The 13737-nt window shown below is 34.4% G+C and overlaps 1 protein-coding gene across 1 annotated transcript in view; it reads right to left on the bottom strand.

The window, feature by feature from the left end:
* Positions 1-409: 409 nt before the first annotated feature.
* The window catches only part of SLC5A7 (solute carrier family 5 member 7), a 28271-nt gene continuing 14943 nt past the window's right edge, over positions 410-13737 (bottom strand). The window contains exons 7-9 of the mRNA XM_058278294.2: positions 11470-11623; positions 9201-9418; positions 410-4178 (exon numbers count right to left, since the gene is read on the bottom strand). Of these exons, the coding sequence (XP_058134277.1) occupies positions 3549-4178; positions 9201-9418; positions 11470-11623 (1002 nt within the window). The 3' untranslated portion in view covers positions 410-3548. The remainder of the gene's footprint in view (positions 4179-9200; positions 9419-11469; positions 11624-13737) is intronic.

Below are 13737 nucleotides of genomic sequence, written 5' to 3'. Positions count from 1 at the left end.
ATAGATATGAATACATACTTAAAGCATAATGGAAACCAGTTCATTATTTTAGTACCTGGCTGCATATCTTAAATCAACAATTATCAGAGAGCTATTTGGCTTTGCAGATGCAGATGTTCTTGATTTTAATGAAATGGATTTATGTCTTTTGATTTTTCCATTTCAAAGAAAGGCCTGTGTACAGTGGTGAGACTTTTGTTTAAGAAGAAAAATTTCCACTCTGTTTACTTTTGAGGATATGAAATAATATATTTCCCCCTGATAGGTGATGTGCAGGATTCCCACTTGGCATTTGCATATGCCCTGGTAATAAGATGGTTTATTTCAATTCCATTGCATGATTGTCTTGAAGCACCACTTATATTTGTTTCAAGAATGAATCCCAAAAAGCTAAACCTAGACAATAAAATCCTGAATTTCACCAGCACAATTTAATACAATACATTTAAAACATATACATATATAGCTGCAAATCTACTTATTGAAGCATAATTTATATATTATTTGACAGACAAAAATATATATTTTAGTATCATCATATGTATCCATCTGTTTAGTAACAAACAAATTTGCAATCAATTATACATTATACCAGAGTAATGTTTAAAATAAAATGCTAATTCATTTTGAAATGGAAAAAAGCCAATAGCTATTATATTAGATTCACTGATTTCCAGTCTCCATTAATTTGATATTCACATAAAATTCATTACTTATAAGTGTACCAGTGCAGTGCATTTGGACACTGAATGTTTAAAAGCTTATTGTTGACACTTCAGTCCAGCTACAAAATTGAGGTTTCAAATAATATGTGGGGGAAAACATCAAAATCACTCAAGGAACATAATCATTATAGCATAATGAAAATAAAATGTACATTATATTCCAACCCTTTATCCACAGGTATTATTCCTTCCTTGAAATCTGGAAGAAAATGTGTGCATGAATGTGCATAAAAAGTAAACAAAGGACCTTGTGATCATTGTTTCATTCCCTTTGATCTTCAACGTTTTGTACTTTAAAAAAATCATCTTGCTAATATTTAATACCTTTTTAGTGAATTTGTACTAAAATAGTTTTTAAAAACTATATCTAGTTTGAGAGTGGGTGGGAAATAATGAACTAAATAAAAAGAGAGCATTATTCATAAGTTGAAAGTATTTAAGTTATCCAGTTTTCAATATTTCAATAGGGTAAAATTTTTGTTTCTATTATACAAAATGAGTTGAATGGAAGATTTTCACTATTAAGCTTTATTCTTTCCCACTTGATTTATGTATGGTTATTTCTTTGGACAATTGTTGCCCAATATAATTATAAAATACAATGTTTTTAATGAGAGAATATAGCTTCTCATTAGTATATGAGTGATGTTTTTCCATGTGCCTCAATAGTTTGAAAAACAAACTTATAGTAAGAGAGGGGAAAAAATAATTATTTAGGTAGTGTGCAAGAAAGCATGGCATATCTGAAATATTGTTATTGTGGCATATCTGAAATAGTGTCATTGCCAGGAACTATAGATCCTGTCAATCTTTTACATATTAAATGTTTTCATCTCTGTAGTTTTATCTTCAATGTTTTTTGCCCCTTGCTCTTCTGGAAATCCACATCAGAGAATCTTGGGACTCCTACATTTATTTGTTCCAGAAGTATGCTCCTTCCAAGTACTCCATGGGGTACTGGGCATAGAGAGAGTCTGAGCAAATAGATGAATAAAAGGAAATATTTTTTCCCTCAGTATGTATGATGTTCAGTAAAGATTTCAAATGCAACATTGTGTTCATCATTAAGTTTTGATGAAACATTGAAAATTTGGGACACTACAACATAAAATTATTCAATTTCAAATTTTAAACATTATCCTGAAAATTTAATTCATGCTTATTTAGAAAGGGAATATATTACTTGACAGTTTTGACAATTAAAATTAAAATTTAAACTTTAAATTTCAGCTTCAAGAGCACAACTTTTTATAATTAACGATGAACACTGAGGTAAAGACTTTGAACTGCCAAAAAATTTTTTTAAAAGTGTTTTTGGAAAAATGTGATTTAGCTTGAATATTGTAGCCAAGTTTTCTTTTATTGGATCAAATTCCCATAAGCTTTTTTAGCTCATCAGTTCACACTGTTCTTGTGGATGCACCTACTTATGATTGGTGGGAAAGCATTTAAAATTCTAAAATGGATACAAACCATTACATCTATCTGTTTATCTATATATATATACATAATATTATGTACGTATACTTTTTAAACTCCAGAAAAGGAGCAAAATAATACTTAATGACCAACCTCATGAAAGTTATGTAGATGCCAAATATTAAAATTGATGGCTGCTTCCTTTGAGGATTTATTTTTACTTTCTGCCTTCTTCTGAATTTTAAGATTCACTATATTTTTTCATAGCGGTGATTTGTCCAGTCCCTAAGATTAGCTTATGCAAAAGAGTGCCATAGAGTAAATGCCACAAAGTAGATCCCTTAATGCTAAATCATCCCCTTTAACAAATATCCAAAAATGAATGGGTTTTGCTTTTTCAGTTTTACTATTAACAGAAGTGCTGTGGGAACTGATGGTAGTAAATATTCAATGAAATACCTGTTACTTTAGCAGTTTGTCTCTCATTAACCTTAAGTGGTGTTATACAGCTGCCTCTTCTTATATAGGGTTCAATTTTACTCTCAATTCTGATTTAAATAGTAAACCAAGACATTATTTCTTGTGTCATGATCCAAAATATTTTATACTTCAGAAGACAGAAACCACTATTCTACTATTCAATGGCTTTCTGCTTAACATCTACCTTAATTTATTGCTTTAAGGTTACTCTCATACTCCCTTCTATACTCCAGTACTCTTTTTTATGCATATAGTAGTTACAGTCATACTCAAAGGAGTCCAGTATTCTACTTTCTTATAGTCTTGCACAGAAAGAAATGACACTATACAACACGTTTTTACTTTTCAGTTTGCTTTGCTCAGAATAATACATATCGCTTCTAAAACAATAAATTGCATATTTAACAAAAGCTATTATTCAGTGTATGAAAGAAGGGGTAAATCATCACATCACAAAAAATAAGCTGGCTAGTTCATTGCACCATTCCTAATAGGGACAATTCTCATAGTCTCAGTGCAGTAATTAAACTAGACTTAGCAGTACATTGCCAGACAAGGTTTGATCGAAACTATCCAATTTCCTTTTTCTTATGGTCTTTCACATCTACTTCTCTTTTCCATAATAAATATAAAAATTCTGGCTAACCTTCTGTTCTTTGAGTAGGAGCTTTATTCATTCTTCAATACTTACAAAACTATCTAGCATCAAAATCAAAATTACTAGGATGAGAAAGAAAGCTGTTGCTCTCATAGGTGCTTCCTTCTAGCTTGGCTTGTAATTGTGCAATTGCACTGTATGCAAATTATTGTTCTTCTGATCATTGTTTATAGTTTTAATTTATTTTTCATATCAACGAACCATCTTTCCAGGACTACCCTTTTATAATGCTCTGTGTGAGAAAGCAGTATTTTATTTAGATGGGGTCACTGTAAATTATCTTCAGTCCCAGACCCTTCAGGACTGGAATCAATGTCAAGCAAGGCCTCTTTATTGGTGAAAGTGGAGCTGAGAGTTATGCTCTGCCGAGGTTTCACAGGTGCGAGTTCATCTAGTTTGATATTTTCATTTTTGACCAGTATTGTCTTATCCATGTTTTCTTCACTGTGCCTTGCAACAACAGCGTCAAATAAATCTAATTTTGGTGGCAAGGTTCCACTTTCAAATAGATATTTGGCTACAGCAGAGACACAAATGTTAGCTAAAAATGAGGCAACCATTGCAAGTGTTTTAAATGGGAATCTCTGGTTATATATACCATTCTTATCAGAGTAATAACCAGGGTAAAAGATCAAGGGCTGCAGGTAGAGATATGGCTCTCCTCCAGTTATTCTCAGGAAGAGGCCAGAAACATAACCTGCTACGGCCCCATATGTGTTGGTTCCCTTGACAAAAAGCACACAAAGCAGTTGCGGGAAGATGATTATATAAACGAGGTCTGAGCTGAGGTACCAGAGACCATACACAGTCTTTGTTAGCAGGGCCATGGCTGTTGCAGATGCTCCAAACACAAGCACAGTGATTCTCATGACCCAAACAATTTCCTTGTCTGATGCCTGTAAGAAATATCAAAGTGTCAGTTTTTCACACAATGTGTTGGCTCATTTAGACAAAGATGGAAATACATTTAAAACTGGCCTGTGAGAATAATGAGTGCTTATAGCTAGATTACAGGATTTAAGTTTAATATATAAAAGTCAATTGCTTTCTTATATGCGAGCAGTGAGCAATTTGTAATTAAAAACACAATGCTATTCACATTAGCACCAAAAAATTTAAATATTCAGGAATTTAAATCTATATGAGAAAAGCTGCAAAACCCTCATGAAAGAAACCATTGCAGATTTAAACAAATGGAGAGATGCCTCATGTTCATGGATAGGAAAACTCAACATTGTTAAGATGTTATTCCCAAACTGGTCTACAGATAAAACAAAATCACAATTTTTTAAAAATCCCAGCAAGTTATTTTGTGGATATTAACAAGCTGATTCTAAAGTTTAATAGAAAGGCAAATGGACCAGAATATCTAACATAATACTGAAAAACATATTTCGAGTTTGATACTATACAACCTCAAGACTCACCATAAAGCTGTATTGATCAGCACAGCCAGGTGTTGGTAAAAAATCAAAACAAAAACAAATAGATCAATGGACAAAAATAGAGAGTCAGACATAGTCCTCCACAAATATAATCAACTGATATTTGAAGAAGGAGTAGAGGCAATTCAATGGAGAAAGGATCATGTTTTCAACAATGATATTGGAGCAACTGGGCATTCACATGAAAAAAAAATTCCAGCACTGATTTCATCCCTTGTGCAAAAATAACTCAAAATGGATCATAGACCTAGACATAAAACACAAAACTGTAAAATTTCTAGAAGATAATAGGAGACAATCTAGGAGATTTGGGTTTGACAATGAGCTTTTAGATACAACACAAAAAACATGATCCTTGAATAAAAGAGTGATACATTGGACTTCATTAAAATTAAATTTTTCTGCTCTGTGAAGGGCACTTTTAAGAGAATGAAAAGACAAATCACAGACTGGGAGAAAATATTTGCAAAACACATATCTAAAAAAAGAACTTCTATTCAAAATATACAAAGAGCACTTAAAAACAATAAGAAAACAAACAACCTAATTAAAAATGGGCAAACGATCTGAACAGGCATGCCACCAAAGAATATATTCAGGGGGCAAATAAGCATATGAAAAGATGTATCTTATGTCATTAGAGAATTGGAAATTAAAACAACAAGGACATGCCACTATTCAACTATTGAAATGGTTAAAATTCAAAATACTGACAACACCAAAAGCTGGTAAGGATGTAGAAAAACAAGAATTCTCATTCATAGCTGGTGGGAAAATGATATAGTCACTTTGGAAGCTAGTTTGGCAGTTTCTTACAAAACTAAACACGATCTTATCAAACAATACAGAAATCATATTCCTAGGTATTTTCCCAAATGACCTAAAAACTTATGTCCACATAAAAGTCTGCATGCAAATATTTTACAGCAGCTTTCTTCATAATAACTGATGGCCTTTAAACATTAGTGGATTAATGAACTGTGGTATATACATACAACGGGTTATACTTGGTGTTAAAAGAAATGAGCTATCAGGCTACAAAAAGAAGTGGAGAAATCTTAAATGCATATTGAAGGCTAAACACAGTATGATACCAACCATTAAGACATTACTATAGAGATAGTAAAAAGATCAGTGTTTGCCTGGAGTTCAGCAGGTAGGACATTTTTAGGGCAGGAAACCATTCTGTATGATATGGTAATGGTGGATATATAACGTCATGCATTTGCCAAAACCCAAAGAACTACATAAAGGGTGAAACCTAATGTAAAATAAACTTTAGTTAATAATAATGTAGGGAAAACTGAGTGGGGAATGAAGAAGTACAAGGAAACTCTTTGTACTTACTGCATATTTTTTCTGAAAACTTAAAACTTCTCTAAAAATTAAGTATATTAATTTTTTAAAAATTAAAAAAGAAAGGAAAACTTAAAAAATTCCCCTTGTTTAAATGGCTCTATCTATGGACAAAACCAACCTAAACTACAGCGAAAAAATCAAGCAATCTTGATCACTTTTCAGATGGGCCTTTGTTCAAAAAGTTTGTAAGTACCATATGGATGAAATATAGACCATGTTGAACCTTTTCTTGAATGCTCAAGTGGGGATAAGAGATGAACTAACATGGTGTCATGGAGGAATAAAAAGCAAGGGAACCATATCCCATGCTGGGGGGAAGGTAATGCATTTACATGCTGAGTGGCTTAGAGAGTGGCCACATTAGAGCAACTTGGAGGTTTTCAGGAGGTAACTCTTAGGTACCCTGCAGCTCTAGGGCTAGTTCAAATTTCAGGCACACAGGCTCATACGCATAGTCATCAGTATCAAGGGCTCATTATTGGACCATCTTTCTTCACTAGTCTTTGTCCTTGCACTTGGGGGATTGTTGCTTTTCCATTGGGGAATGTGACAGAGCTCGCCAGGGTAGAAACTAAGCACTTCCTCAGTCATTTGTAACTGTAACTACTGTGAAAATACCCAACACATATCTCAACATTTTTATGTACCCTATATACTTGCCCTAGAGAACTCCCTCCCAAACATGTGTACCTTATCAATAACATCCCACACCAGTGTTCCTCCCCTGCCATAGTTGAACCCCTCTGTGGTCCAAAACTTCTTCAAAAATGAAGCCTAATATATTGCCAAATTCAATTAATAGGAAAATGAAATAGTAGTGGTACATTTAAAGATTAGAAATAGAATACATATTAATTTAGGAAAACTAAAATAAAGTAAAAATAAATTGGGGTATTAAAAATGAAAAAAATCATAAAACTTTGTTTTTGATGTTTTGCCTTTCATCACTGTAATAGGTATTGCCCTGTGTGTATAATGGCAAGGCAATTTCTTTCATTTATTCCTCATTGTCTATATCCTTTCTCTTTTTTTTCCTTCTAATTTTTTATTTTGTCTTCAAAGAAGTTTTAGATCACAGTAAAGTCACATATACAATATAGGGGACTCCCATATATCCAACATCTAACCATTTTCCCCCTTCCCCAGCAATGATCTTTTTACATGTTCATGTTATATTTGCTGAAGCTGATATACTGATATTGAAACATAGCTATCAAATATGATTCTTGGGGATGAGCCTCCCTGGCACCAAGGGATTACTACCAATCACTAACTGGTGATGCAATTAGAAAAAGACCTTGAATAAAAGGGGGAAATGGTAAATACACATGAGTATATATGGCTAAGAGTCTTCAAAAAAGAGTCAGGTGGTCATCAAAGGGGTTGCGCTTATGCGCACCTCAGCAGGATCCCAGAGACAGCCAAAGTAGATACAATCCCAGGTACTGGTGCTCCTGAGGGTTACGGAGACACACAATTTCTACGATCATGGCAGTTGGCTCTCGAGTACAGTGCCTTGTCAGTGGGCCCTACTTTGGAATTTGTGTTCCTGAGTGTGATGAAGTTTGACTCAGATGTGAACTTTCTACACATCTCTTCTGTCACTTTTACTGACCTGTGGTTGGTGCTGGGGTTGGTGGATACCCGGGAGACTTCAATCTCTGGACTGACCATGTGCCAGCTGGGCCCTGAGCCTCAGCAGAGTTGCAGCTCTTGGACTTGCACAGGTTGACTAACAGGGAGGTGAAGATGGTCAACCACCACACCTGGGAAGAGTGCCTACAGCTCCAATCAGGAGAATCGTATCCATCATCCATGTGGGATCTAAATTCCCTCTCGATATAGAGGTGGAGTGGACATCACCAACTCAGGGTCCACAGGATGGAGGAATAAAATATGGATTAGAGTGAACTTATTGGTATTCTACTATAGAACTATTGTGACTAATAATGGAAGAAACTATAGCATTGATCTGGAGAAAGTAGCCACAGTAGTTGCTTAGGGCAAGGAGAGGGAAGAAGAGATGAGATGTGGGGGCCTTTTCAGGACTTGAAGTCATCCTTAATGATATTGCAGGGACAGATGCTGGACATTATATATCCTGCCATAACCCACTGAATGTACTGGAGGAGAGTGTAAACTACAATGTAAACTATAATCCATGCAGTGCAGCATGCTCCAAAATGTTTTCACCAAATGTAATGAATGTGCCACAATGATGAAAGAAGTTGTTGATGTGGGAGGAGTGGGGTGTGGGGTGTGGGGTATGTGGGAACCTCTTATATTTTTTAATGTAACATTTTTGTGATCTGTGTACTTTATAAAAAGACAATTTAATTTAAAAAATCTTTAAAAGCAAGGGAAGATTTCTCTTACTTCATGTATTAAGAAATAGTTCTTATATGACAGTGAGAAAACATTTCCATTCTTGCTTCCTATCTCTGTGAAAGCCTACAATTTTTAAGGCTAACCACATTATGGTGACCTTGCAAAGACCTTGTCTAAGGAATTCCCTTTGTGTGAAACAGCTGGGACCATTTTGCTAACCATGACCTAAAAAACCTGAGGAGGAACAAAGTTTTAGTCAAAAGAAGGTAGAAAGGGTCTAGAGGATGGTATGCTGTCTTGCATCCACTCAATGCAATAAAGATGATAATACTGACAGAATATTTTCTGACAAATGTGAACTTGAAAATTCAAGTGAAGAGCAGGACAAGTGTTACACAAATACCCACTGAAATAACTTTCCTACCAGGTCCTGCTTCCATCAGTGTTCTCAAGTTTTCTATTGCATTTAATTGAACTAAAAAGTTTCCTAAGATTTTTCAGTTGTCATCAGACTTTCCTCAGAATAAGAAGTTTAAATTATAGCAATTTCATTGTACTTCTTGGGAAATAGTAATATTGATTTGTTTCCTTCAGTATTAACCTGAATATTAACACACAATAATCACATTCATGCATAGGATCTTAAATTACTTATTTAACCTTGTATGCTTATTAAAAGTAGGATCATATTTCACATGTAATATTAATAAAAATATAACAGTATATACACAATAACATGATAATAATAATAATAATAATTGAAAATTACCAAAAAACTCTTCTTACATTTTGTCTGAATGAAAGCTGGTAGATGTTCCGAGCAAACATTGAACTTGCTGACAATATGGAAGAATCTGCTGATGACATAACAGCAGCAGAAACTGCACCAAGACCAAAGAAAGAAACGTACACAGGGCAGAGATACTGTAGAACAATTGGTAAAATCATGTCTGCTTCTTGCTTAGTCTTGGGATCTAGAGGCCCATACAAGGTCTGGTTCCAGTCTATTGAACAGAAACAACAAAAACAAACACCGAAGAGCTATATGTTCTTTATTCATCTAGGGGTCATCCTAGTTACTGTGTAGTTTCTGAAATAAATTCCGAATCACATATGTTATTCTAATTAAGTGGAAAATACGTATGCTCATCAAATGGAATTGTTTTTGGTATGTCCTGGCTTCCATTGGGCATTGGTAAGTGTCTCTATTCATAGCACCTACCCAGAATATTGTGATGAGTATATATTCCTTTTTTGCCATGGTGGCATTAAATAGTATAGAATCACAGAAAACAAATGCTGTTAAACTGAATCATAGAGTGTTTTCCTTCAACCATTTGGAAATGTAAAAGGACACTCACTTTTTCATTCCTCAGAGGTCAGTTAATCATGTGCAAACTAAGAAGGACGTTAGTGTCATCTTCTTCCTGTATATAAACCTGGATTTGGAGCTGCCTCGGCATTATACCTCCCTCTCCCATCTAAAGATTCCTTACATAGAATTCCACTTGATGGAATTAAATGCTAGTTTAATGGCAGTACCTTTTATGGAATAAAAAGTGCAGGAATGAAGCTAACATTTCCATTTTGAACTTCTGGTGTGGTAAAAGGACATGAAACAAAATTTATCTTTGAATATATTGCTTATTTACTGTTATACTGGGAACTAAAGAATACAATGGAATCTCTGAAATTATGTTACTATAGTTTCTTTTTATTTTCTGGACATTTTAATATCATAATCATAGGAACATGTAAGAAGGATTACCCATCTTACATTACAATTTTTCAAAGCCACACTTAGATGACTCTGATTTCACAGCATTAACTGAAATGTTATGATATCAGAAACGACAACCAAGATTGTATTTCTAATCCCCCACCACCAAAAGGTTTCATGCTGTTCTGGGGAATCTTTTATCCTACAAAAATAAACAAAAAATTGGAGAAACCACACATACAAACAAACACACTCACACATGATAAAATAATGACCAATCTGTTTTCTGTCTGTGATGTAAATGATATCTTATTTCTAGGCAAGCATTACATACCACTTGTGTCAACCATCTTTTTAAAGTGTTATTTGTGTTTGGATGAGCAACTGGAATGGGAAGTGTACACTATGCACCTTAAAAAATTTAAAAAAAACACACACACAATAAATAGCTTGACTAACTGAAAGTCAAATTATCTATGTGAGCATTATCCAGGATCATCTTTACAAAATGCAAAAGGATGACAGGTGAACTTTCTCTAATCTGTTTTCATTACCACTACTTCAGGTATGCCTTTGAATTCAGGTTAATGCAATGCATTTTCAGTAAATGCTCATGCAGCATGGGGAATATAAGGTTCAGGAGTAATGAATAAATCCAATCTAATTAAGGCTGAAATTTTAAAAACCTTCTATATAGATGCTAGTCGTGAGATAAGCATATCATAGTGTTCTTTTTACCAACTAAGTAACTTACTTTATCTTTTTCTTACACACTTATTGACTGATTTCTCCAAGAAAGGAAACTGTTTATTAACAAAGTATAGAAAATGCCAAGCACGAATCTCAAGATCAAAGTGGTCCTTCAAGGATCATGATGATGACAGCTGATTTCTTCTAAGTCAATGGTTCTCAGTCCTGCCTGCACTTTGAATTACCAAGGGAGTTTTTTTTTTAAAAACACTGATGTCTGGCTCTATCTCAGGCCAGAAATAGGTATTTTCTTAAGAGATGGTTTTAATGCACAACGAGGGTTAAGAACCAGTGTTGACAGGACCACATATGAACAAATGATAAGTAAATACGCCTACATTGGAGGTATGTGCTCACAAATTTTGGATGGGTAGAGTGAATAATTAAAGAAAATTTGGAGACCATTGAACTATAATCCAATTTGTTGAGTGTCACAGCAAAGTAAAGATGGGAACATAAATAAGAAACAATTACATGTTGGAGAGAGGGGAAATGGAGGAGGGAGGGCAGCTGGGTGGTAGGTATAAACTAGTTGGCAACTAATTAGCCTAAATAGGTTAATTAGTGAAGCTGCAAGAGATTTACCTGTTGATGCTCCAATGGCCCCAATAAGTATAGGTGGTAGAGCCATCACCAGGCACCCAAAAGCTGCCAGGAAAGACAACACTTGAGCATAAGTGGCTGAGGATGAAGATAGGACCCTTTGGAAGTAGGCTTGCCACGGGATTCCACCCAGCATCTGCATGGAAACCACATGGACTCACTCTGAATCTCAGACAAACAGCATTTATTATAAATATATATATATGGGTTTTTCCAATCACATTTAGAATAGCCATAAATATGGCTCTTAAGTAGAAAACACGGTTCTATGTGCATACATCTTTATTGGTATCATTAAGTTATTGTCATAAGTACACTTTCAATTATGCAATTATGCAGGATGCCCTCAAGTTCTTTTCATTCGTAATTACATAGGATAATTATTTATTTTCCTTAATTTATCTACTTGAAGGCTGTGTTAGAAGTATCCTGAAGGCTTCGATTTGTTCTCTTCTGGAGGTTTTAGCCATCATAAAATATTCTTCTAAAATAATTAGGATTCTGAAAGTCTGAAGTTTAATTTGAATCAAATCAAAACAACTCAATAAATATTTATGGATTTCAATCATGTGCCAGATAATATAATGACTTTAAGGGCACCAAGGTGAATAAGGCATGGCTTCCATGGAGTTCACTGCCCAGTGGTAGGGTCAATGCATTACAAAGTTCTCCAGACTGGAATGTGCAAAGTACGCCTGACAATACAGTGGGGCATCAAAAGAAAATATTAGAACTTCTATTTATACTCATTTTTAGTTCATCCTTAAATGTTATATAGTTGTTTTTATTAAATATTTCCTATAACATTATTACAGTACATATAGGCAATTGATAAATCCATATATCTACATTTGGGGTGTGCTTACAACTTTGATTGGTGGAATGTACAATGAAAAAGTTTGGAGACATTGAACTATAATGTAACTTATTGAGTGCTATGCAAAGGTATGTAAGGGAACAAAAGTGAGAATGAGAGAGGGAGGGAGGAAAAGTGGGAGGACAGATATTTACAGAGTAACCAAAAAACCCTAGAGAAAGGACATTTGAGTCAGACCTTAGGTAGATGGAGAGAGAAGATATTACCTGGAAGAGAAACTATTATGAAAAAAGAAAAATCTAGGCAGCCGTGAGGCCACTGTGTATTTGGTATGATTAGAAGTTAGGGTATGTGGCAATAGCTAGAGAGGAGCTAGAAAAAGATTTTCTCCTGGATTACTGCCACAGTCCTCTAGTATAAAATTGGTGTTCAATAAATATTTATTATATGAATGAACGCCACATATTACAAAGTTTTTGGTTAATTGCTTGTCTCTCCTAGTAGGCTCTAAGCTCTGTGATGTTGTATCATTGTACACTTGTGCCAAGCAAAATGCCAGTCACATACTGATTTCAAAACAATTTCCTTTTTATAAAGGCCATACATACTCAAAAGCAAAAAAAAAAACAAACCCAGAAAACAAAAGAAGGACTTTTAAAATATTTAATCCTATTCCTTAAGCCTATAATTCTTCCAAAACTTTTTCTTTGTATTTCAACTGGTAAACCAAAATATAATTCATGTCTTCTATGTCACTGAATATTCATCAATAGATAAATTTAATAACTATATGAATTGATCTATCATAATTTACATGTCAATCACCTTGGACGTTTAAGCCATTAGAAGTTTTTAGAGTAAGGTAAGATCTGACTTACATTTACGAAGGGAAGCTCTGATGGCAACATGGAAAATGGGATTCAGGAATAAGAGGTGGATAGGCTGCCTGAAGAGACACCAGTGAAGGGCTACTGCTATAAGGCCAGTGAGGAATGATGACATGGGCTTAATATGGTGTTAATATAGGAACCATGGGTAGGTACAGAAAGGGACTGGGAGATATTTTGAAGGTATCGTTAGAAGGACTTGATAAATTATTGCATATAGGGAATGTATGAGAGACAAAAGATTATGAGAGACAAAAGATCAAAACCATTGGTAAAACATTTCCAAGTTTACAATTTATTTATTCACTAGTTCATTCAACATCTATTATTTCAACTCAGTTTTTATTACAATTTGAATAATGAACATGATTCAGTCATATAATTTTTAAAACTAGAAAGAACTTTAACAGTCACTGGATATAATGCCTATTTTAAAGGTGAGGAATCTGAGAATTAATGTGTGTGGTGTAGGGGAAAGAACTTTGAGGGTGATGATTCCCTATTTCAAGCCTTAAATCAGAAAAAGATGTGATTATCAACACACTG

Source organism: Dasypus novemcinctus, chromosome 17 (genome assembly GCF_030445035.2).
Source record: "Dasypus novemcinctus isolate mDasNov1 chromosome 17, mDasNov1.1.hap2, whole genome shotgun sequence".
In the NCBI taxonomy this organism is placed as follows: Eukaryota; Metazoa; Chordata; class Mammalia; order Cingulata; family Dasypodidae; genus Dasypus; species Dasypus novemcinctus.
The sequence above is the reverse complement of the archived record's forward strand: the minus strand, read 5'-3'. Positions and strand labels throughout refer to the sequence as shown.